The sequence below is a fragment of the Chionomys nivalis genome, chromosome 2 (genome assembly GCF_950005125.1).
Source record: "Chionomys nivalis chromosome 2, mChiNiv1.1, whole genome shotgun sequence".
Classification (NCBI taxonomy): domain Eukaryota; kingdom Metazoa; phylum Chordata; class Mammalia; order Rodentia; family Cricetidae; genus Chionomys; species Chionomys nivalis.
Window position 1 is genome coordinate 6,625,018 of NC_080087.1, and position 23,819 is coordinate 6,648,836.

At 47.2% G+C, this 23,819-nt stretch overlaps 1 protein-coding gene across 8 annotated transcripts in view; it reads left to right on the forward strand.

Moving 5' to 3' along the window:
• Positions 1 to 13,555: 13,555 nt before the first annotated feature.
• The window catches only part of Pde10a (phosphodiesterase 10A), a 437,195-nt gene continuing 426,931 nt past the window's right edge, over positions 13,556 to 23,819 (forward strand). For 4 of the 8 annotated variants that reach the window (XM_057754784.1, XM_057754804.1, XM_057754794.1 and 1 more), the window contains exon 1: positions 13,556 to 14,108. Coding sequence is in view for 2 of the 8 variants with exons in the window: in XM_057754767.1 (XP_057610750.1) it covers positions 15,388 to 15,493 (106 nt within the window). In the remaining 6 variants the exon portion in view is untranslated. Of the gene's footprint in view, positions 14,109 to 15,259; positions 15,494 to 23,819 lie in introns of those variants that run through there. The other 4 variants (XM_057754767.1, XM_057754775.1, XM_057754825.1 and 1 more) reach the window with 3 other exon arrangements.

Sequence of the window (23,819 nt, forward strand, 5' to 3'; positions counted from 1 at the left end):
GAAATAATCATACAGAAACTATATTATTTAAAACACTACTTGACCCACTAGCTCTAGCTTCTTATTGGCTAACTCTTACATCTTAATTTAACCCATGTCCATTAATCTGTGAATCACCATGAGGTCGTGGCCAACCAACAAAGTTTCAGCACATCTGTCTCCAGCAGTGGCTCCATGGCTTCTCTCCGCCTCCTTTCTCCCAGCATTCAGTTTAGTTTTCCTTGCTATTCCCTGACCAGGCCCAAGACAGTTTTTTTTTTTTAATTAACCAGTGGTATTTACAGCATACAGAGGGGGATCCCACATCAATTGTGTGTGTACGTGAGAGAGAGACACACACACAGACACACACACACACACACACACACACAGAATTTGATCCCTAAAGACAGTTAAATTCTAGTTCATCAGTGCTTTTTTCCCCCTGTGTTTTCTCAGTGTCTATTCTAAAACCTTTTTAAAGAAGTGATAGCTCTTTCTTTCCACAAATGAGTCAAACGCTGTAGTGGCTAATGGGAGCAAGCTTGAATGCTCATAAAAAATTGAAGTCATGGGAAACAATTTCATGCCAGACTAAAACATGTTAGCATGGTGATCATGAAGTTGTAAGTCTGCCTGGCAACTGTCAGACACCCATTTATGCCCAGATCAGTGGAAGCCTATGGGGGAAACCAGGGGCCCCTTGACATTAACCAGATCAGTTTTGATTTGACATTTACTATGACCTAGGCTCCCACGGATTCTGGAGGTGAGGCAGACAGTGGAGTCAGGGGGACTAGGGAGACACAAGAAGGGGATGGAGGCAATAGGGAAACAGGGAATGACGGTGGGTGGAGAAAGTAGGGGGATGGTGAGGGGAGAGAGAAGTGGATGGGAAAACAGGAGGAGAGGGTGAGGTGAGGAATGGGGGAAACAGCTGGGAAGAAGGGAGGCAGGGGTCAGGGGGATGAGTTTGTACCAACTTCTGTGGGAAAGATAATGGCTCACACTTGTGGGTTCCACTTTCTCTTGCTGCCCTTCTGAAGGATGCTTGGCTCTGTTTGGGGAGGGCGAGCCTCAGCCTAGGTGAGAAGGTCCTTCTGTTTTTAGCTTTCATATTCTTGCATGGCCGCAAGTAAGTGTTCAGCTGAAGGTTCGTCTTTCTCTTTGCTGTGGGGAGACATCTGTTGGTATCAGTCTTTCTTTCTTTTTTGAGTATAATAAAGGGTTATTTATTTAGGAGTAGACTCACAGATCACAGTCCTCTGCATGAACAGGGAAATGAATGGAATGTAGCAGCCGGAAGAGAGAGAGGTATCAGTCTTTCTCCATCTTCATTCCTTGAACACAAAGTAGCACCTGGACTGGACATCAACTTTCTTAAGGAGCTGGAAAAGCCAGGAGGTCCCAAGGGTGGGGCTGACCCTGGTGTTTGCTGAGTCTCTGATAGCAGGTGCAAGGGTACTTCCAGATCATTCTCTACGAGACACAGAGGCTGGCACTTTCATTTCCAGCAGGGCATGCATATGCACACACATCATTTGTGTAATGCTATCCTGAGCTCCAGCCCTGGGAAGAGGAGGAAGGCTTCTGGGAGAGGCAGAGCTGGCCCAAGCCCTGAGGGTGGACATGAGGTGGTGGGCATCGGGATACCCCAGCAGAGGGAAAGGCATTGCTGACATTAGAAACCCAAAGGGATTGGGAAGTCTGAAAATGTTGCTGAAACATAAGGAGCCTGGGCTTCTTAGTTTTGAACCCAGGGGCTGTGGGTGAGTATACCAGGGGATCTAAAGCCAGATGGGACGGGAAGCAAGTCTAGGAGAGGCCGCCTCATCAGAGTTAGGTAATTGACGTCTTTGATGAAGTTGGATTTCAATGTGACACCGTGGCCATCTCCAATGCTTCCTCCCCTTTCCAGCTCCAGGTCCACTGTCCTCTTGCCAGGCAGGCATGCCCGGTTGTTTCCAGTCTCCTGCATCAAGCCCTTGGAGTAGAAACCTTTCCTTTCTTTCCTCATGTCCTTCCTGTGTTAGCCAGAACAGCTCTGAGTCTTTATTTCATCTCTTGTGGAGAATCCTGTAGAAAAAAAAATCAAGGGGCCTTCCCTAATCAAAGGAGCCTGGGGTCCCTCGCAATTCTCCAGTCATCTCCCTGCTGAGACTCAGAGGCAGGGGCAAGCCTTCTCATCCTGTAGAGGAGGAAGAGATCCTAGGAAGGGAGTGAGCCCTTCCAGAGGGAAGAAGTGAGTTAGGGCAGAAATGAACCAAACAGTTTTCCTAATTTTCAGCTAAATGCACTTTCTTCTCATTGTGTTGAAAGGGAAATGCTTCAGCTACAGGGGCCATACAGTGGGTAGTTGCTGGGTAGGTGGAAGATAAAAGATGGGTGGATGGATAGATGGTGTATAGATGATGTATAGATGGTGTATAAACAGGCGATAGATGGCTACATGGGTGGAAGATGAATTAAAGATGAATAGGTTGGCAGATAACAGATGATTACTAGGTTATAGATAGATGTTAGAGCAGGGAGCTGACTACCTAGGTAGACAGATAGATCACAGATAGACGGGCAGATGGCTCATAGGTGACAGACAGACAGATGGCTCATAGGTGACAGACGGACAGTAGATAGTTAGATGGTGGATAGTAGAGGGGCAGAAAACAGATGACTAGGAGACAAGTAAGACATAGTCATTTGTGTCTATAAACTATACCTATTTGACTTCAAGCCTATTAGGTAAGTATGAAAAATATTCTATCCCCAATTTTATGGATCAATAGAAGCTTAATCACAGAAAAACGAATGTAAATTTTCAGAATAAGAGCATTTATCCCCAATTTTATAGATGAATAGAAACTTAATCACACAAAATGACTCTAAGTTTGCAGAACAAGAGCACAGTAGGGGCTGGAGAGGTAGCGCAGAGGTTAACAACACTTGTTGCTCTTGCACAGGACCTGGGTTCAGTTCCCAGCACCTGCCTGGTGGTCGCATCCCTCTTGAACTCTAGTTCCAAGGATGCAGTGCCCTCCTCTGACCTTTGTGAACACCATGCACACACATGGAGGACTGCATACATGTAGGCAAACACACACACATACAAAATTAAATCAATAAATCTAATAAAAAATTTAAGAAGAACATGATAGAAGTGAGTGTAGAAAACATGTCTTGTTCCAAGTGCCTATTTCCAGTGTTTTCAGTTACGGAAGCCGTAGGGTACTAGGCTAGGCACCTATGTGCTCAGTTTTTTTTTTTTTTTTTTTTTTTTTTTTGGTTTGTTTTCGAGACAGGGTTTCTCTGTGGCTTTGGAGCCTGTCCTGGAACTAGCTCTTGTAGACCAGGCTGGTCTCGAACTCACAGAGATCCGCCTGCCTCTGCCTCCCGAGTGCTGGGATTAAAGGCGTGCGCCACCATCGCCCAGCCTATGTGCTCAGTTTTACAGGCAAGGAATACAGTGCTTTTAGATAACACATAAGTTTACCATATTCCAAACCACCTGAGAAAAATCAGTCCCCAGGCGTTAACCACACTATTCAGTGAACTAAATTACTAAATATCTTAAAATTTGTGCATATTTGTTCACACCTGAAAATTTTTACGTAATATTCTTTATTGTGAATCAAGGGCATACAACCACTTTGGAGGAAAATTGATACTGTCTGATGATGATTATGATAATAATAATTGATGGCAGAAGTCACAAAATAATACCACACCAGTTCAGAATTATGAATAATAAAGGGTTATGTATTTAAGGGAAACTTACAGATCACTGTCCTAGATCACAGTCCTCTGCTCGAACAGGAACAGAGTCTAGCAGCCGGAAGTGAGAGCTGAAAGCAAGAGAGCACATGCTTTATAGCTGCATTTGTAATATAAGAGACCATGCCCAAGTGGGCTGGTATCTTAAATGCAATTGGCTGAAGGAGTGGAATGTACTCCCACAGCAAACAATAATAATAGAATAATAATAACAGGAGAACAGCTTGCATTGGCCTTGTACGTCAGCACCCCACGTCTAAGAATTTACCTAAAGTTATACCTCTCACAGTATGACTTTATAAACATATAAAATAAATAAAAGAGACATTGTTTGTGAAGTGTTCTATCTTACTTACAGTGAGGGTTAATCTTGATTATCAACTTGCTGGGAGACACATTTCTAGGTGTGTCTGTGAGGTCACTTTCTTTCAGAGAGGTTGGAGGAGGGAACACTCTCTTTGAATGTGGGCAGCAGCATTCTATGGGCTACAATCAGGACCGAATAACGGAAAAGAAGACAGCCACCTGAATGCTAGGATTCTCTGCTCTCTGCTTCCTGCTCCACTGAGATGTGAGAGCAGAGAAATCACAGCTCAGAGCCACTTCTGCACCAGCCCTCCCCAGTGTGGTGGAAGGTTCCCCTAAACCACTAGAGAAAACAAACCTTTCTTAAGTTGCTTCTTGTTGAGTGTTCGGTTACAGTGATGAGTTCTGAAATGTACAGGTGCATGCATGTGTGCGTGTGTGTGCACACACGTGTGTGTATGAATAAGCTTATAAGTCATTTCTACTTTGTTTGCCTGCTTCAAGGCCAAGTAGAGCACACTCAGCATTACTGATTATCACCAATGTCCATATCTTAGTCTCTTCTTCCATTGAAAGTGACCAGTGATCCCGTGGGAAGTGGCTGGATCCAAGACTGGGACAAAGAAGATCCAGGTAGACCAGAAAGTCAGAAGTGGTCATGGAACATGCTATGAGGACACTGGGCAGTTTGCACACATTCTCACGGGCCCTTTCAGTGAACCACATAGCACTACAGAAACTGCAACAGAAAGGAATGATTGTGAAACATTAGAAGTAGGAATTAATGGTCCCACTGTGCAAATAATACCAATAAATAGTCTATAAATCTATAGATGAGGGAGAGAAGGCTTTTGTGCAGAAAGAGCTGAGCTCTAAAGCCACCAAAGGCAGTGGACCATGTGGGAATCACCTGTGGATGCCTCTTCTAGAAACAGACCTGACAAAAAAAGGGGGGGTGTAGCATTTACCTCTCTCATATCTTGATGGATTGGTTTCTAGTTACAAGTAAATCAAAAAGAAAAACATACTGATTGGAATCTACCTCGCCAGCCAGCAGGGACCAGATGGACTCCAGCACCTCCAGATATTCTGCAGGCGACACCCATCCAAACCTCCGTTGGTGCCCAGATGAGTCACACATCCTGGACCCAATCATGAGGAAGCAGCAATCCACCCACACCCAGAAGCGATGTATGGGGGGGGGGGGCGAAGGATCATTCTTAAAAAAAAAAAATCCAGATTATAAAAGATATAGAAAGATTCCAGAAATTGTCCAGGATGAGAGTGTCTAGGATCTAGGGCATTCTATCCTTAGGGTGGAGCTCTAAACGATGTTCTTTTATTAATGGACCAACAGAAGTGCAGGCAGATTAGACAAAAGGGCTATTTGAAGGGAGTGAGTTTACCTGTGTTGACTGCAGCATTGTGTGTAAGAAAAGACCTGTTATCTTAGGAAACATACACATCTGTGGCTGGGGTCTTAAAGAACAGGAGGGTGAAAATTCTGAAAACCAGGGGTGCTCAGGCAGGAAAGGGGGCAGAGGGCAGAGGCTAACTAGAGGCGAACCTTCTTTTGTTTTCCTGTAAAGTCTGTATCGTATCGAATTTAAATGCACAGAAACCTAAGTGGTAAGATGAATGGATGAGCATGGCTAGCAGAACACAGCTATGGTACTTTTGGAAGAGAGGGGGAATAATTAATATTTCTGGAATTGTGTGATTGGTTAAAATTTGAACACAGCTCATAGCCATAATGTTTGCCTTTGACAAAAGGAACCACTTCACAGACTATGACCTGTGCGGTAACTCCCAGTGGTTGTCAACCTGAGTTACCCGGGACACAAGCCCCTGGGATTGTGAGGGGGCATCTTGGTTAAGTTAACTGCTGGGAGAGCCGCCCGAAAGCAGAGTGCTCCATTCCCTGCTTTTGGGTCTTGGACTACGGAAAAGCACCAGTGCCCATCGTTCTGCTTGACTCCAGATGTCATGTGACCAGCTGCCCAAGCTTCTGGAGCCAGGACTTCCTCACCACGAAGGACTCAAACTCAAAACCAGACTTCCTTCTTTAAGTTGCTTCTTCCTGGGTGTTTTGTGGCAAGATAAACAAGCGATGAAGACAGCCTGTGCTCTGTGCTGTGTCTTTCGTTCTCATTTTCCTCCTACATAAGGACATTCAGGGCCCTTAGGTAAACCTTAGGTGATTCGACGTTCCTTCTGATTCTAAGAATCAAAGATTAGATTCTGAATCTTCATTTTCAGACTTAACCCAACGACAATGCTGACAACACTTTTTAACTTTTTGTGTCTTCTATACTCATTTTAAAGCAAGTTCACGCAACCTGGAAATCCATGTCAGTATAGGAGTTGCTGTGTTCAGGTTGATGGGACATCACCCGTATTGGTATCCAGGCAGAGTGCCCAAGGCTTAAGAGTTTAGAAGACTGGAACTCAGTTCCAGAGTTCTGGAGGCGGAAAAGTCTGCGGTCCAGTGGCTATTCTGACTTCTGCATTGTCACATATTGGACGACAGACAGGGACAACCCTTTCTGACATTGATCCCTTTGAGAGGGTCTTGACAGAAACAACCCCTTTCCTCCCCATCCTAAGCACTGGCTCTTGGGAATTAGGTGAATTTGAGGAGACACATTTAGACCCTGCCACGGGGAATGCCATTTCTCCTGGAAAAGGTGTTTCCAAGGGAGCATTCTTTCTCAAGCTACTTCACCTTTGCCTGTGTTTTCTGCTCTGTTCTTTTCAAGGGCTGGAACGAACACATTTATCTAAATATTTCTTTTCTCAGAATAGCAAGGACCTGGAAATGCTCTTCCAAGAAAGAGGAAAAGGAAGAAGTCTGGCTCTGGGAAGCAGCTCTTGTGCCAAAGCCAAGTCCTTCCGCATATGTCCGAAGTCCCACAACCTCAGGACTTTTATTCTGAAGGCTGTGGTTAGGGGTTTTGAAAGCAGTTGCATGGGTGTGAAGAAGCAGGCAGACAGCAAAGGGGGACAGCAGAGACCAGAGGAAGCTGGTCATGCACATTGCTCATGGACACCCAAGTCCTGAGAGGATGAAGGGAATATGCTCAGTCAATTGCACTACCCACTGTAGCTCAACCCTAAAATGCTCTGAAGTTTGATCCATTAGTGATCTTGGCAGGAGAAAGCAGGGTTGGGGTGAAGGGAAAGGTCCTTATTCTCATAAAGAGATCGGTCACTGCAAAATTGACCAGCTGTGAGACTGGAGAGATGACTCAGGGGTTAGAGCACTGACTGCCCTTCCAGAGACCCTGAATTCAATTCCCAGCAACCACATGGTGGCTCAGCAGTCTAGGATGAGATCTGTGTCTTCTTTTGGCATTCAGGCATATACATGGAGGAAGAATGATGTATACCTAATAAATAAATCCTTTAAAAAAAAGACCAGCCATTCCTGCTTCTGCATTGATCTGTTGAGTCTTTGCCAAGTTCCCCCAACGCTGATCTGCCATAGTCAAGAACTCAGTTTTCAGAGGTACAAGGCAGCAAAGGTCTTTGAGCTTCATCCCACTCCTTTGCATCCCAGCCCCACAGCATTCCCAGAGAAGAGCCTGTGGAGAGTGTGTCTGCTTCCATCAATAGTGCCACCATCCCAGTGAGGCCCAACTTACGTTCTTTCAGGTCCTGTCTAGGAAAACAGGAAGTGCATGTGTGTTCTGAAATCTTTCCCCCTGCCTGGCTTCCACACGCTGTCACCACACACTCACTCCTGCTCCACTCTACCCCTGCAGCATCTTCCTTCAGCTGCTCCTCTCTCAGCCCCCAAGTCATCCAGCGTTCTCCCCACCTCAAACACAGAAGGCACGATCTCATCTCTTTCTTAAAATCGTTTGAGATCTCTAAGTATAGCTTCAAGCCCTCAAATGGCCTGGAGATCCCTCATGCTCTCTCCGGCCATCAGTCCAACAGCTGAACCCAGGTGACTGACATCCGAATACTCCCAGCCAGCTGCTCTCCAGACTCTGGACGTCCCTGCCCTGTCCCTAAGGCATCCATGGCATTCCTGTATGACCTGACCAAGAGGCACCTCCCACTGGTGTTATCCTTCCTCTGGTCGGGTGGGCACACAGAGCCACCCCCCAACACTGTCTTCATCACTGTGTCCCCTTGTGGGCGATTCCTTTCATCCACACAGTTGAGAAAGCCACAGGGAACTGGGTATCTCAGTAGCTGTTGGATCTTTCCTTGTTTGGTGAGAAGGGGTTTATGCACATTGACTTGAGACTGTGGGGGAGGGGCAGGACAGCTCAGAGGCACCTTCATCTCCTGTGTGGCTGTTCTCAGGATCAGGGCTGGCTTCTGGGTCAGGTAGAAAAGGAAGGGGAAGAGATGAGAAGGGCCATGTAGGGAAAGTAGGGAAAGGAAGATTGGGAAATGGATCTGTTGGTAAGGTGCTCATTTTGTAAGTGTGAGGGCCTGGGTTCAGATCTCCAGCACACAGTTAAAGACGTTGAGCACATTAATCCCAAGGCAGGGGAGGCAGAGACAAGATCTCTGGGGTCTGCTGCTCAGCCGGGATAGTTGAATGGCAGAGCTCTGGGTTCAGTGAGAGACAGATTGAAGAAGACACCAGACATTGATTTCTGGCCTTATATATATGCTCACACACATGAACACACACACACACACACCACACACACACACACACAAATGCAAAGAAAGAAAGAGGGACGAGGAATGAATTAAACAAGGGATGTACACATAAGTCAGGTGCGGAGGGACACCAGGCAAAGACAGGTGTGTGAGTTGGGGCAGTGTTGTGTACTTCTGAGGAGGGCTGTGGTGGTACAGGGGGACAGAAGTTAGGTGATACTCCAGCCTCTGGATGACAACACAGCCGAAAAGGCTCTGCCTCTGAGGTTGCCTGTGTGGCTCACGTGAAACACTAACAGCAGCCTAAGGGAGGGAAATCTTATTTTGACTTGTGATTCAGCGGATATAATCGACCACACGGGATGGCACTGCAGTAGGACCTCCCATGAGGCAGAAGACTGCTCGCTCACATCTTAGTGAATCAGGGAAAGGAGGAAGGAGAATTCCAGATCTCTGCTGACTTTCTCTGAATTTTTATTCAGTCTGGGACTGCAGTCCGTGGTGCTTCCCACCTTCAGAGTGAATCTTTTCTCTTAAATCTCTCTGAATTACCCTCACATACATGTCCCTCACTAATGTTCTCTCGTGTTTCTTAACAGTCAGTTTCTAGTCGAAATTCACTGTCACGAATCCACGTCTCATCGACACCCAAACCATGACATTCAACTCCCGCCTTTAAAGTTTCATGGTCATCTCAATGCTGAATGCATTTTCTTCATCTCCAAGAGTTCCCCGTGTCTTCACAGTTCTGACATTATTTTAAAGTCCAAGATTAAAGCCTTCTCTAACTCTAAGGCAATCTAATGACTGAGCCCTTGAAAAGTCAAAAATCAAGTTGTATGCTGTCGACAAGCAAAGGTACACGGTGAGCATTCTTACTACAGCAGAAGGTATGGGAACACAGCAAGGCAAGACTGGACCAAAGGAAAACCAAACCCCAGGAGAGCAAACACCCAACCTTGCAGCTCCTGGTCTGGCACCTGGGGCTCCTGATGGCAGCATCTGTGTTCCGGCAGCCTTGGCCATCTCTGCATCTCCATCTCTGCTGCCTGTAGCACACATTGCTCTTGTCTTTAGCCAGCTCCACTCGGGGCTTAAGGCAATCCTTGGGGGATGTCCCATAGTTTTGGCATCGTCAAAATCTTGGGGTCTCCATTGCACCTTAGACGTCACCTCCATAGTTCTATTCAATAACCTCTTCCTTCCAGGGAATCTGACCCTGACATATTTCCTGTCCTATATCTTCCTAGAGCTTGGTTCAAGCCTCGGGGACCCCATAACTTTGCATTTTGTGTACCTACAAAACCGGTACCACGTGCCTGCTCTGGGGAAGTTCTGTCAGACCTCACTGTAGTCAGACCCCTTCAGACCATGGCGGCAGAAGCTGCTGAGTGGCTAGAAGGTTGAACACAAGAAAACATTTTCCTGGGAGATGGTTTTTCATCAGGGAACCCCCCATTGTTCCCTTTCTGGGCAGATATTCACCTTTCAAGTAATTTGCATTTTTAGGCCCCTCATCTTTTGATGGGTATGTCTTATCCTCAAGGTACCACACCTATTTTCCCAGTGTAGCTTCCTTTTAATTGTGATGATCTTTTTAATAGGTATAGTCAATATGCACCCACCCTTAACTTTAATAAGACTCAAAACCAAACCGTATTTCCACCCCTTTCTGTTCTATCAATCTGGGTAAATGTAGTCTGTAGTAACTATGCCATAGTCTCAATGTCAGGTTAAATTGAAATTTCCCCCATCAAACAACACAGGGCACTGTTTTAGAATTTGTACTCCCCCAGGTTTTAAGGACACGTAGATAGAGTCTTTGTTAGAATGTCACACAGACAGTTTCTAGCTCAGTTCCCAGTTGTGTTTCCATTCCCCGTCTGAAACTTCATGAGCACTGCCCACTTTCCCCAGGCACCTAAACTTCCACCAGAACCACCCAGCCATCTCTGGCTATAGCATCTGTGGTTCTCCCAGCCTGCATCTCCAATCTCTTCTGTGTTCTTCCCACAGACCAGTTCTCCAGCCTAATGGTCACATTGCCAGGCTGGACTCAGCAAAACCCTATTTCTCAGCGTCTGTTTTCTATATCAGTTGCTTTTCCTTTTACTGGGAAATAAAATGAAACAACTCCACCCTACAAACCCTTTCAAAAAACAACTCAAAGGAAGAAGGATTCATTCCATCTCATAACTCAGAAAAATGCCATTCGTCATGGTGGGACGGCATGGCAGCATGAGGGACTTGGCTTGCGGTGCCATCCAGAGAGAAAAGTGAACATGGGCTCTCAGCACCCACCCTTGTCCTTCTTGTTTAGTCTGGGGCACAAGCCCCTGGAATATTGTTTCCCATGTTCAGGGCAGGTCTTATTGCCTTCGCTAATCCTTTCCGGAAACACCACCATAAAAATATCCAAAGGTCTGCCTCACTAATATCCTGGGTGTCTATTAACCAAACTGAGTCGATAACCAAAATTAATTATCATGACTGTAGGCACAAGTAGCCAGGAGAAGACGAAACTGTAAACATCATAGGTTCTTGGTTGTTACTTGGTAGAGAGCCATGAAGGCCTCAACTAAGAACTGGTATGATCTTGCATTTCTACCGGGGGCCCTGATTTCTGCACAGGGCCCTGGTGCAGCATGGAGGCCAAGTGGCAAAGGAGCAACAGCAGCAGCCTGGATGTGACTCCATGGAGCTGGCGGGTTTAGCAGGCGAGAGGTGCCTGAGCCTGACACTTCCAGGCTGAGGGAATAGATGGAATGGGGTTTTAGGAAAGTGACCATCTCACTACCAAGGTTTGGCCTAAGGTCGACAAGGAACACACTGTTTCTACTTGCTAATGTGAGGATATTGTGGAACTACCATGGCTGTGACGGTGTGGAGTTTAGTGGCCTTGAGACTTGATGGACATCCCACAGGAGCTTGTGGTTCACTTGAATCTCAAGCGCAGAGGAGAGCTGTGTGCTCTGAGTGATAGGCAGGACATATTTTATAACTGCCATGCTGAGTGGGAGCCTTCATTCAGAGGTGATGGAAATCAAAAGGGGGGGTCTGTGAATGGTCCTGGAACACCCCAACATCAGGAAGATGGGGAGACAAGGTGTTCATTGGGAACATGCAGGTGCTAAGCAGGGCTCTGTGTCCAAGTTAAGGGTAGGTTGTTCACAGAGGCGTGGCACAAGGAAGTGTGGTCTAGGCACTCATGCAGGTGAGAGGAAGGTGAAATGACCAATGGGGAAGGGGTTGGTGCTGACCCAATAAAATAAAGAGCATCACTAGCAAAGTGCTTCTGGGTGGTCCAGACAGGGGAGAAGCGAGAGAGTGTCCCATGATTGTGCCCACCCATCTGTTGTGAAGAATTGGATAGATGGAGGAGTCTGGAGGACATTCCTCTGTCCTTTCTCTGCCTGACAGCTGAGGAGGGCTCTCTGCTGGCACAGGGGTTGCAATGTCACTTCTGTGGTCTTTTTCTGTGTGTGTGGGGCGGGGGCAGGATGATCAGTAGAGAGTGGGGATTCTCCCTACTCACTCCCCACGTTCCTAGCCATTGGCCATTCCTGGCCTGGACCGCTTACAGTAGCCCCCCACATCCTGGGTTCTACTGTCCTATCCATGCGCATCTGTCCTGGGGTAATAAATAGCTCAGATTCACTTTAAAACCATTGAATCCCCACCTCTCCATGGGATGCATTTATGAAACTCCCCTGTGTACTGGGAATCTGCATCCTTTAGCGGTTTGTTCAGTGCACAGAACACAGCCAGGGATGTAGGCAGTGATTCCTGTGTGGTCTTGTGTGTGCCCCTAGCTCCTGTAGCCCCAAGGACCCCTCAAGCTCTGGACTCAGGTTAAAACGAACTGAATGAAGTACCCAGCACCTTTGCTGAGCTCCCTCCCTTCCGGTGTGGAGCATTTTGGGTACTTAGGTGGTGGAGGGATGAGGTTTTGGTCACCAACAACAAACCAGTGACCAAAAGCTTTGCATCATGTGGCTGCTCCTTTTGCCTTTGTCACCATCCCGACTGCAGAAAGTCCCTTCTCAAAGGCTCCATTTGGGAGCTCCTCTGTGGGCAAATTCCGAGCTCAGCGGATTGCTTGGCCTCCGAGCTTCACAGGGAGGGAATAACCCAGAAGGGATCGGAGGGGAGAGAGATGACAGGCCTTTGGCCTCCTTGGGGTTGTGGTTTGCAGTCTCTGTGTGCCTGGACAAGTGTGCCAGTTCCCTCATGGAAGAGCGCCCCCTGTGCAAGCGACGCCTCAGCGGAGCGACGCCTCAGCGGACCTGGTGGTCCCGGGGCGCGCAGGAATCCATCCATTCATTGCGACTCCCAGAGCCGAGGCCCCATGACTACAGCCGAATCTATGAATGGGAAGAGGGGAAAAAAAAACCCAACATCTATTTCCACTCCTTGCTTCCCGCCCCCTGCCTCCCTTCCCGCAGTGCCAACCCGTCACAAAGTGATGGGGAGGGGGACGTGGGGGCGTGCGAGAGCGGGTGCAAGTCTGGCTGGAGACTGTACTATTTATATACTCCGGGGCTCCAGGACAAAGAGGGCAGATCCGAGTCACCCCCCCTTCCGCAGCCCCAGCGTCGCCCCAATCCGCTCCTCCGCGGCTTTGATTTCACTCCCTCCTCCCCCGCGGGCTGGCAGGTGCGGGGGTGGGAGCCGTCTCCGCGGGAGCAGCGTCGCCAAGGTCCGGCTGCTGACGTCCGAGCCTCTGCTCCTGTCAATGAACAGCAGCCGCCGCTTGGGGACTGCTCTGGCAACGAGGCTGCAGACGTCATCGCCTCCTGTTGGACGCGGGGAGGGGGGGGTGTCCAAGCATCAGCGTTGCTGGCTTAAAGGAAAACTCTCTAAGTTCCAGCAGCCAGGGAGAGTGAGTGGCTCTTCTTAGCACACGCACCCCCCCTACCCAAATGAAGTATATGCGGGCACACGGGTTGGACACGCGCACACGCGCGTGAACACACACATGCACACTCGTAGACACACTCTACTCCTAGGTGTGTGGGTCCTAAAGTTGCTTCTGTCCAGAGGCTGAGCTGAGATGGACCAGTCTTCATTGGCACCTCAAGGTTCTCCCGAGGACCCCAGAAAGGCTCTCTCAAGGACCCCAGAAAGGCCGGCGGGAGAGGGTAGCCTCCCTCCTGCTTTGTTAGAGTTCTCTCCCCTTTTGGCGAGATGACCAGCGCGGAAATTCCGAGTACCCGAAGCCCTTGGAATAAGACTGCTGCATGGAGCCTATGCCAGCGTCTTGGACAGGTCCTGAACTTGCGCCACTCGGGTTTGGTGACTTGTTTTGAGCAACTCTGGATGGAGCCTGGACCCACCGTTCCCAGAGACCCGTCTCCACCGCCCCGCTTTGAATTTGTGAACTGGAAACGAAGCAGAAAGGAGTTTTGTACTGGAGCACACTTTGGCGGGTAAGTTGATAATATATATATTTTTAATCTAACATTAACCACTAAGAGTCCAACGGGGGATGGATTAAAAGAAAAGAAAAAAAGAAAGAAAACTTACTTCCAATCCTTTTTTTTTTTCTAGTTAAGGAGAAAAAAAAATAAAAATCCTTGCCAGCATGTATCTCCCGGCAAGCTTTCCAGCAGTGAGAAAATGTGCGTGAGCCCTGTGCGGTGTTTGTGAATATCCGTGGGGTGAATGGAGAGAAGAGTGGAAGTGAGAAGCGCTGGGCTTTGTCACGCTAGAGATACAGGCTTTGAGGGAGAGGTGAGGAAAAGCCTGCAGCCGACCCCAGTGCCCAGCGACAGCCTGGGGCTCATCACTCCAGGGTTCTGGAGTTTCTGAGTTCAAGTTTCAGAGCCCCCTGCGCCCCAGCTGCATTTGCAGGGGCTGCGTAGCCAGGCTGGCAGGTGCCTCTTGAGGTGGTTCAGAGAGGGCTGTAATGCACCCCAACCTCCTCCTTCCTTCCTGCTGCGCGGGTCTCAGGTCCTCAGCAGGGTCCCCGAACTGACCATCCCTGCCTATCCACCATCACCCCCTGTCTCTTCTGTGAGATATCACATGAGGTCATCAGAGAGAAGGGGGTCCTGAATCCCCAGCGTCAGAAAGATCTCTGTTGTCTTCTGTAGCATTTTGTTTATTTTTATTTGGCAAGCCATTGAAACCATGTCCCAACCATCCCAATCAAACATCCCTCACTCTGCCTGCGGTTCTTTCCCTTACAGCCACACATAGCCAGACAGGACCCGGAGTCCTCAGAGAGAGGGAGAGTACCCTACCCAGTCCCCTCCCACATTAGCAGGAAAGCTCTGAGGTTTCGGAGGAGCCTCTCCTCTTGGGTTTTGAGTTCCTCTCTCATCTCACTCTTTTAATAGAAGGAAAGGAGGAGAGAGAGAGAGAGAGAGAGAGAGAGAGAGAGAGAGAGAGAGAGAGAGAGAGAGAGAGAGAGAGAGAGAGAGAGAGAGAGGAAGGAGGAGGAGGAGGAGGAGGAGGAGGAGAGCTCCAGAGTAGGGCCACACTGATGGAAGCAGTCCTGGGGGTTCAGCACAGGTCTCTGCCTCTCCAGCCTGCTTTCCAGATCCCTTCCAGTCTTTCAGCGGCAGCAATTTCTTTCCTTCTCCCTCCCTGGCCTCTTCTCCCCACCCCTTTCCTCTCCACCTAACCCCACCTTCACTCTCTCCGAGAGGGGAGGGCCCAGGGGGAGGGGAAAGAAAACCCCCAAACCCCAGGCCCTGGGCAGAGATGTCGAAGAAGCGCAAAGCCCTCGAGGGCGGAGGAGGTGGAGGAGAACCCCAGCTCCCAGAGGAGGAACCCACTGCCTGGTTTGGGGGCAGCAGCGAGGAGCCAGGTAGGGGGAGGGGGAGGAGATAGAGGACTGAGCACATGCCGAGAGCTTCGGAGCTGAGATGCTCCACAGGAATGCCCCAGTCTTCAGAGCAACTGGGTAGACCTACCCATAGATGGGAAATTGGGGGTGGGGTGCAGAAGAGCTGACTAGGCTGGTGCCAGAGACCCAGATCCCTGCGAACTTGGGGCACACTGGGGGAGAGGCTGGGTGGCAAGCGAAGGAGGCAGGAGGAGCCAGGAAGGGCTGACTGAGGATGCTGGCCGCCTCCTCTCCCTGCTTGCCTTGTTGTCTGTGCACTGGGTGAAGACCCTATCCTGTGGACAGATGGCCTGTGTGGGTGCTCAGGACCCTCGATCTGGAGGGAGGGGTGCTGGTGATGTTTTCTAGTGCCTGTAGCTGATGGGGACAGCAGTGAGGGCCCCTGTCTTCTCCCATGCTTCTCCAGTCCAGGGATGTTGAGGGTTGCGTCATGAGGAATCTTCATCCTCTGCACAGGCAGGGCCTCGGTCCTCCTGAAGTTGGAGGTGAGGGTTGAGCAGATGGAGTGGTGCATTTCATTTCAAGGGGAGATGGAGAAGGGAAGCAGTTGGGTTCGTCTCTGCCTGGAAAGATACCAGAGAAAAAGTAAAGATGGAAAATTCCCTATGAAACAAAAGTGATACTTGGATCTCTGATTTCCACATAAAAGAAACCTAGACAGACACCTTTTATTTCACTTAAAGCATTCTGGGTTTGGTTAAAAGGAGGCCCAAATGATGTAGTCAAGCCTTTTTCTGGGTTGTAGGTAAAATGAAAAGGAGGGCTGATGAGGTTTTATTTGGTTAAGCTGTAGATCAGGTGATGAGAAGACTCACCCGGGTGATGGGACCCAGATGGGTGGGCAGCCGAAAAGAGCAGCTCTGCTTGTCTGCCTCTTCCCTGTCGCCAGCCCATGGAGGCAGGCTCCCAGAGGCAGAGCATCAGATGGCTGCTAGCTCCAAGATGGAGTCTTTGGTCCATCTCTTTCAATGTCACAGTGGGCATGGAGGTACAAAGTTTCCCTTGCAGAGAAGGTGGAGCTGTGTGCACTCAAAACCTGCAAGGCTCTACTACAAAATCGAGAAACCAAGGGTTGGGATGTGGCTCTCCCTGCTCGGTACATTTGAGTGTTACGGGAAGTTGATTGATCCTGCCCAGTTACCACAAAAGAGGTGATCTCTAATGACTGTGCATTTTTGATGATTTATTGCTCAGTTATTGGCGTCCAACAAGCTAAAGCATTGCTTACGTAGTTTTGTTGGGTGCAGGGGTAATTGGTAAGAACTTCAGATGGGTTTATTTGAATGGTTGATGCTTTTACATCATAGCAGGGGAATGACTCCATACCACCACGGCGTCCAGCACATTTATCAATTCTATATTCATTATTGCTTAGGACCTAAGTTTGCTCTGTCACAAGAATTAAAGATGTCTATGTGAACTGATCTCACTGCTATGGTAAATAACAACCCAGGTACATGTTATGTTACTTTCATAATTGATGGATGCATTGCTGCCAGTTCTAAAAGAAGATACAAGTATTATATTTTAACAAACATTTTCATCTATTTTTTTTTTGGTGGAACTAGAACAAAACAAGAACCTCTGCTGTGGGAGCCTGTTTCCCAGATGATGGGGCTCTACAGGGAAGGCGTTGCCAGCCACAATGGGTAGTGCAATGTACCTACGTCTGTAGCAGTTGGAGATTATCATAATTTTGAAATATGTTGGTTTTGCTGAACCCGTAAAACTTAAAGACTTTGGGGCAACCCTTGAACTGGGTGAGTCAGGATTCTACCTAAAGAGTTGCGTCGTTCATCTGAAGACACCAAACTCAAGAAACCCTTGAGGGTGTGAGCACTCAACTATTGTGTTGTGGCTACTTTTGGGTGGGAAATGGGGAGTGTGGCTTGGAAGCCATGCACAGGGCAAGAGAGTGAGAAACATGTCTCTGTGTATACATGGTGTGTGGTCCTATGTATATACGACTGTTGCTTTGACAGTTAGGGAAGGGATACTAAGTGGTACAAGGTTTGAGTGACAGCTGGTGGTGACACATGACCCTTGCTTGTGGGTGAGATGTCAGTGCCACATCACAGCTTTTTCTGCTGTGTTCCTGTTGGAATCTAGGTCAAGCTGATGACTCCCTTGAAGACCAGAGAAGGATCTGGTTGACCTTGACCCTGAGGGTTTCCCTGAGGTTACAGTGAATGAAAAGGCAATGTGTTTGTTCATTCTAATCTGCAGAGTATAAGTCGGTGTTGAATTGAAGCAAGCGGAGGTTGCATTTTAGGGGTGGTATCCACTGGTTTGGAGATCATGTACCAGCATCTCTACTTGAAGTTTGAAGCATATAGCATTGTAGGAACGAGTGGCTTGGGGACTTGAACTTAAGAACAGACTCCACCACTTCTTTGAGTGTCTTCTTCACAAGCATGCCGAGTGTGCGGTTCACCACAGAGCCAGCGGGGACTGGAGCCAGGTCCTGTGCAGATGCCTACTCCTTGGAAGTTTCTTGGGATTATGAGATTAGGGTCATATTGGGTCATGGGGTTTAAACATAGGTGATTTGGTTTTCTCATCATCCTTAGTAAATCTATCTCAATAACTGGTTAAAAGGGGGAAATGAAGCATACATCACAGATTTGTCTGAATGCTTATTGTGGTATCTATTGAAGGTTTTCTTTTTCTTCAATCTATGGGCATGTGTGTATATGACTATAAAATCATAGTCAGAGGTGCTGGAGAGATGGCCTACTGGTTAAGAGCTTTAGTTAATCTTCCAAAGGACCTGGGTACAATTCCAAGTACCCACATTATAACTAGTTCTAGTCCCAGGGGATCTTGTGGCTTCTGAGGGCCCTAGGCGTCCATGAAGAGCACAGACATACATGCAGATAAAACACCCACACACATTAAAAAACCATGGTCAGAGTATAGTTCTCCTGCAGTCTCCAGAAGGCTCCAGGTATGGCATATGTACTATGAGACTCCTGGAAAATAGCCACATACAATGTTTATCTTAATGATTTAGAGAAATTTGACATGAAATACAACAACGCTAGCTTCGTTTTCTTTTTGTGGTGCTAATCTTTGCTGTCAACTTGACACACCTGGGAAGAGGGGCCCTCAACTGAAGAAGTGCCTCCATCAGATTGGCTAGTGGGTTCATCTATGGGTCATTTTCTTGATTGATAATTCATGTAGGAGGGTCCAGCTCACTGTGGGTGATACCCTCCCTAGGCTGGCGAGCCTGGGCTGTATTAGGAAGGTAAGTGAGCAAAGCCATAGCCTCTGCTTTCCTCCACCACCTCAATGCCAGGTCATGCCTTGAGTTCCTGCCCTGACTTTCTTCACTGATGGACTTGTGGCCTGGGAGTTGAGAGCTGAAACAAAGGTCTCCTTCAAGCCACTTTTGGTTATACTGTCTACCACAGCAACGGAAAGCAAGCCAGGATACTTCGGTTTCTACTTTTCTCCATGGCTTTGAACTTAGACATAAGAGTACATCATCCATGGCAGTCACTCGTGAAGCTGACGGAAGCGTTGGAGTCTGTGTGCAACGTGTCTGTGATAAGCAGGCTGCACCATTGTACTTATTGATCTCATAAGAACAGACCTCATTTTTTTCTATTCGCATTTTTTTCCCTCTGAGTTTCTATTCAAAGCTTTATAATTTACTTAGAGACTTTGGTTTAATTACAATGTATCGCTTGCCACTCTTCTCTGATGTCACATTGAGTCCCATTTCCCCCAGGTACCTCCCTTCAGAATGCTGCTCTCAGCCCCTGTAGTAATAAGAGCGGCGGGGCTGTGTTCCGCCACCCGGTTGCCCGCACGACTAGCTTATGCCCCGAAATAATTACATGGAAACTGTATTTTTTTAATTATTGCCTGGCCCATTAGTTTCAGCCTCTTATTGGCTAGCTTTTACATATTGATTTAACCCATTTTTAATATTTTGTGTAGCACCATGAGCTGGCTTACCAGGAAAGATCTTAACCTGCGTCTGTCTGGAGTGGGAGAATCATGGCAACTCACTGACTCGGCTTCCCTGTGGGTTCCCTCGGGCTCATCACCCCTTTTTCTGCTACCTAGGACTTTGCTGTTCTGTCTTCAGACTCTAACCTCCGTTTCTCCTCATATGGCTTACGGACAGGAAATAATCTCAGTTGTCTAGTGTATTAAATTATTGTCACAGGTGTTTAAAAACTAGAGAGCTTCCACTTTAGATGTGATTGGTTCAGGATGATGTCGCTGAGATCCTGGCCTTGTGCTCTTGGTGTCTAGAACCAGGTATGGGACAACCCTGGTCGCTGTGCACAGGACTAGCCTGGGAAGGTCCTGCTTGTAGTTTGCATTCCCGGGAGTCTCAGAACCATGATGCTCTCTGCTATGGCATTGTGGCACGCTCTTCCATGTCTCTTGAATCAAAGACAGAAGTAAGTTGGTGGTTTCCCATAAGGAGGTATCTGGGATATCAGAGTGACAGTGGATTTGATGGCTTTTGTATAATGATTGTGAGTGGTTGGCTTTGCGGGGGAGTCCAGAACTATTGGTGTGCAAGGTAGAACCAATTTTATGCCTTGAAAACTTGTTAAAAGTGACTGTTGATGGGCTGGAGAGATGGCTCAGTGGTTAAGAGAACTGACTGCTGTTCTGAAGGTCCTGAGTTCAATTCCCAGCAATCACATGCTGACTCAAACCCATTATAATGAGATCTGGTGCCCAGAACACTATATACATAATAAATAAATTTTAAAAAGTGACTGTTGAAAGTTAGCTGACATACACCCACTTGATCCCCTTACTCATTAATATTTGTAAAAGATCAATAGAATTAAGAACTTTTTAATATGTCTCGAAAATTACTCTTTTTCATAATATATATAAATGAAGGACTTGTGATCACTGACATTGAAAATCAGCATAAGCATTGGAAGAAGGAAGTTATGTTAATAACAAAAATGATAAAAACAAAAAACATACAAAAGCACACGTCTTATAGAGAGGGATGGCAGAGTCGTTTGGGTGTTTTCAGGGCTGTGAGAACTTCTTTGGCTGCACACTATAAAGGAGACTGTCATGGGGGGGGGGGTCAAAGATGGTGTAGGAGGGAGGTGAGTTTCAGGGAAAAGACCAAAGTGTAGAACGGAATGGAGACCAAGTCCCTACACTGTAAGCGTAGCATGTGTGAAGACTGGATAAGCCGTAATTGCACTCCAGGGTGGATGGCACCTCACAGGAGAAGCCAACGAAGATCCCTCTGAGAGATGGGCAAAGCAAGCTCTCTACAGACTAGACAACTTGCAAGACTGGTAGCTGGAAAGACGGTTGCTTTAGAGGACCAGCTCTGAGCATCCCGGAGCTACAACAGAGGTCATCTTTTGACCCACCCTCCAAAGAGGCAACCCAGGAGTTGATCCCCAGTGTGCTTCTGACAGTTGCCCCTCTCCCCAGGGAGAACAGCCTTGGGAAGAAACAGGAGGGTTATGTAACAATGCTACCTCCTAGCCCTTCTGTGGACAGACTAAATAATACAAAGGGAATATTTGTTCCTCGGGTAAGCAGAAATTAGCTTCACCTGCTTAGCTGGAGAATCATACTTAATAAAGAAATGTTCAACCATTTAAAAAAAAAAAAAACCCCTTATGAGCGCTTTAATGTTCCCCTTCCTTCCCCGATGAATGTGAGGTAGCAGTCACATGACCATCTTAGAAGGATGCACAGAGCTGTGCTATATGGCTTCCTCCCACCCTGCCCTAAGGTCAGTCACATTGATGTAGCCAAAGGAGCTATGGTATGGTACCCACAGAGGTCTGTCCAGGTGACGGTTCACCGTAACACGGCATCCGTCCCCACTTTCCCCTTCATCTGTTTGACTCACTTGTGTGTATTTTGGAACTTATCAGCATGGACTTGTCTACTTTGTTTTCTTGATTTTCTTAAAGATTGATTTATGCATTTGAGTGTTTTTTTTTTTTATTTGTGCCCACAATGTGCATGCCTGGTGGTCAAAAGAGAACCTCAGATCCCCTAAAACTGGAGTTACAGAGAGACAGTTGTGAGCTGCCATCTGAGTGCTGGAAATTGAGCCCAGGTCCTCTGCAAGTGCTTTTAACTGTTGAGCCATCTCTCCAGTCTGACCTTTGTTTTTAAAAATTTGTCTGCATGGCATTCCATGGTACAGCATACCATAATAGATTTAATTAAGCCTTTATTGAATAATATTCAAGCTAATAGCCCTTCGCTTTAATAAAGAGTGTAGTAAGCAAGTAGAAAATACTAGTTGAATGGCTATATAAATTTATATGTTTTAGAATCCTGGATATAGAAATTAGGTCAAAGGTGTGATTTCCCCCTGTAAAGGCCTCTGAAGGCCAATTATCTTACATCTGTACCACCTGGGGTGTCAGAATTGGGGTACAAGGCAAATATTCCCTCAAACCAGCAGATAAAATATTCAAAATATAAACAGCCTTTGATAAAAAGATTAAATCCACAAATAATTTTTAAAAGATTTTTAAAAATGTGTTTGTTTTCCTGCATGCACATGAGTGCAATGGCCTTGGAGGACAAAGAGCCTCAGATCCCCTGGAACTGGATTTATGGAATGCTTTTGCGCCACCCTGGGGGTGCTAGGAATCTATGACTGTGTGGGAATGGAACCTGGGTCCGCTACAGGAGAATCTGGCACTCTTAACATTCAAGTCATGTCTCCAGTCCCTAGAGAGGGTTTGTAGGTGGTCAGTGCTGATTATCAATCTGACTAGATTGAGAAGAGCCTGGGAATCAATAAAGCAGATTCTGGGTGAGTCTGTGATAGCAATTCCAGAGAGAATTAACCAGGGTAGGGAGAGAGCCTGTCTAAATCAGGAGGCATTGTCCCATGGACTGGTAACCACAACCGAATAAGAGGCACTCTATAGACCATTTTGTATTAATCGTTTTTTTTTTTTTTTTTCTTGACTCACACTGAGGTCATGTGGGAAGAGAGAATCTCAGATGGGAACTGCTTCCATGGATTGGCCTGCAGGCAAGTCTGTGGGATATTTTCTTGATAGATGATTGGTGTGGGAGTGTTTAGCTCAGTGTTGACAGTGCCTCCCCTGGGCAGGTGGGTCTGGGTTATACATATATAAAAAAGCAGGCTGAGCAAGCCTGTAAGCAGTACTCCTCCATGGCTTCTGGATCAGTTCCTGCCTCCGAGTTTCTGCCTTGAGTTTCTGTCCTGACTTCCCGTATGGTGGGCCGTGATCTGTAAAATGAAATAGATCTTTTCCTCTGCAAGTTGCTTTTGGTCATGATGCTTACCACAGCAATGAAAAAGAAACAGGACTGGGTCTCAAACAGTCCAGGCTGGCCTTAACTTTCCTATGTAGCTGAGGATGATCTTGAACTCGTGACCCTCTGGTCTCTACCTCTCAAGCACCTCTCAAGTAGTGTACCATGACCTCTGGCTCTGTCTAGCATTAAATTGACAGATTTTATTCATGAGAAAGTTCCAGATGTGGCTCACACACCTCAGTTTGGAAACATTTTCAATCTTGGTAAAGAACCTTGATAATGAACTAGAGTTTTTTTAAAAATAGGTATTGGCAGGCAAGCATTGGTAAATATTATGAGGTGTATTGCTTTTGTTTATGCTGTGGAACATTTGTTTAGTGATGTAAAGATGTGTTGCATTTGTTTAACTCTGTGAAGCTCTGATTCTTTGCCTATCTAAGACACCTGATGGGCTAATAAAGAGCCGAACGGCCAATAGTGAGTCAGGAGAAAGGATAAGCAGGACCTGCAGGCAGAGAGAATACAGAGAAGGAGCAAGAGAACAAGGAGAGGAGGACATCAGGGACCCGCCAACAGCTGGACAGAGTAAGAGCGAAAGTAAGAGAAAGGTAAAAGTCCAGAGGCAAAAGGTAGACAGGATAATTTAAGAAAAGTTGGCTAGCAACAAGCCAAGCTAAGGCCAGGCATTTGCAAGAAAGAATAAGACTCCATGTGTGATTTATTTGGGAGCTGGGTGGCAGGTCCCCCAAAGAGCAAAGATCCAGAAGAGTGGAAAACAGCCGACATCATTTTGGTGTTCCAATGTGGAGCTAGAACAACAGAAAATATAACTACACACATGATTCTGGTTGACGAAGACAGCAGCTATCTCTCCCTGCTGCACAGAGTGCAACTGTGTTGCATATGGTACCTGCATTGTTTACTAAAGTGTTGGAGCTAAGGAGAAGGGTGCTGGGCTGTCCCCGAGGCTAGAAATGGACACTGGCTGGGTGGTTGTATCTCCTTGGAGAGACCCTCCAGA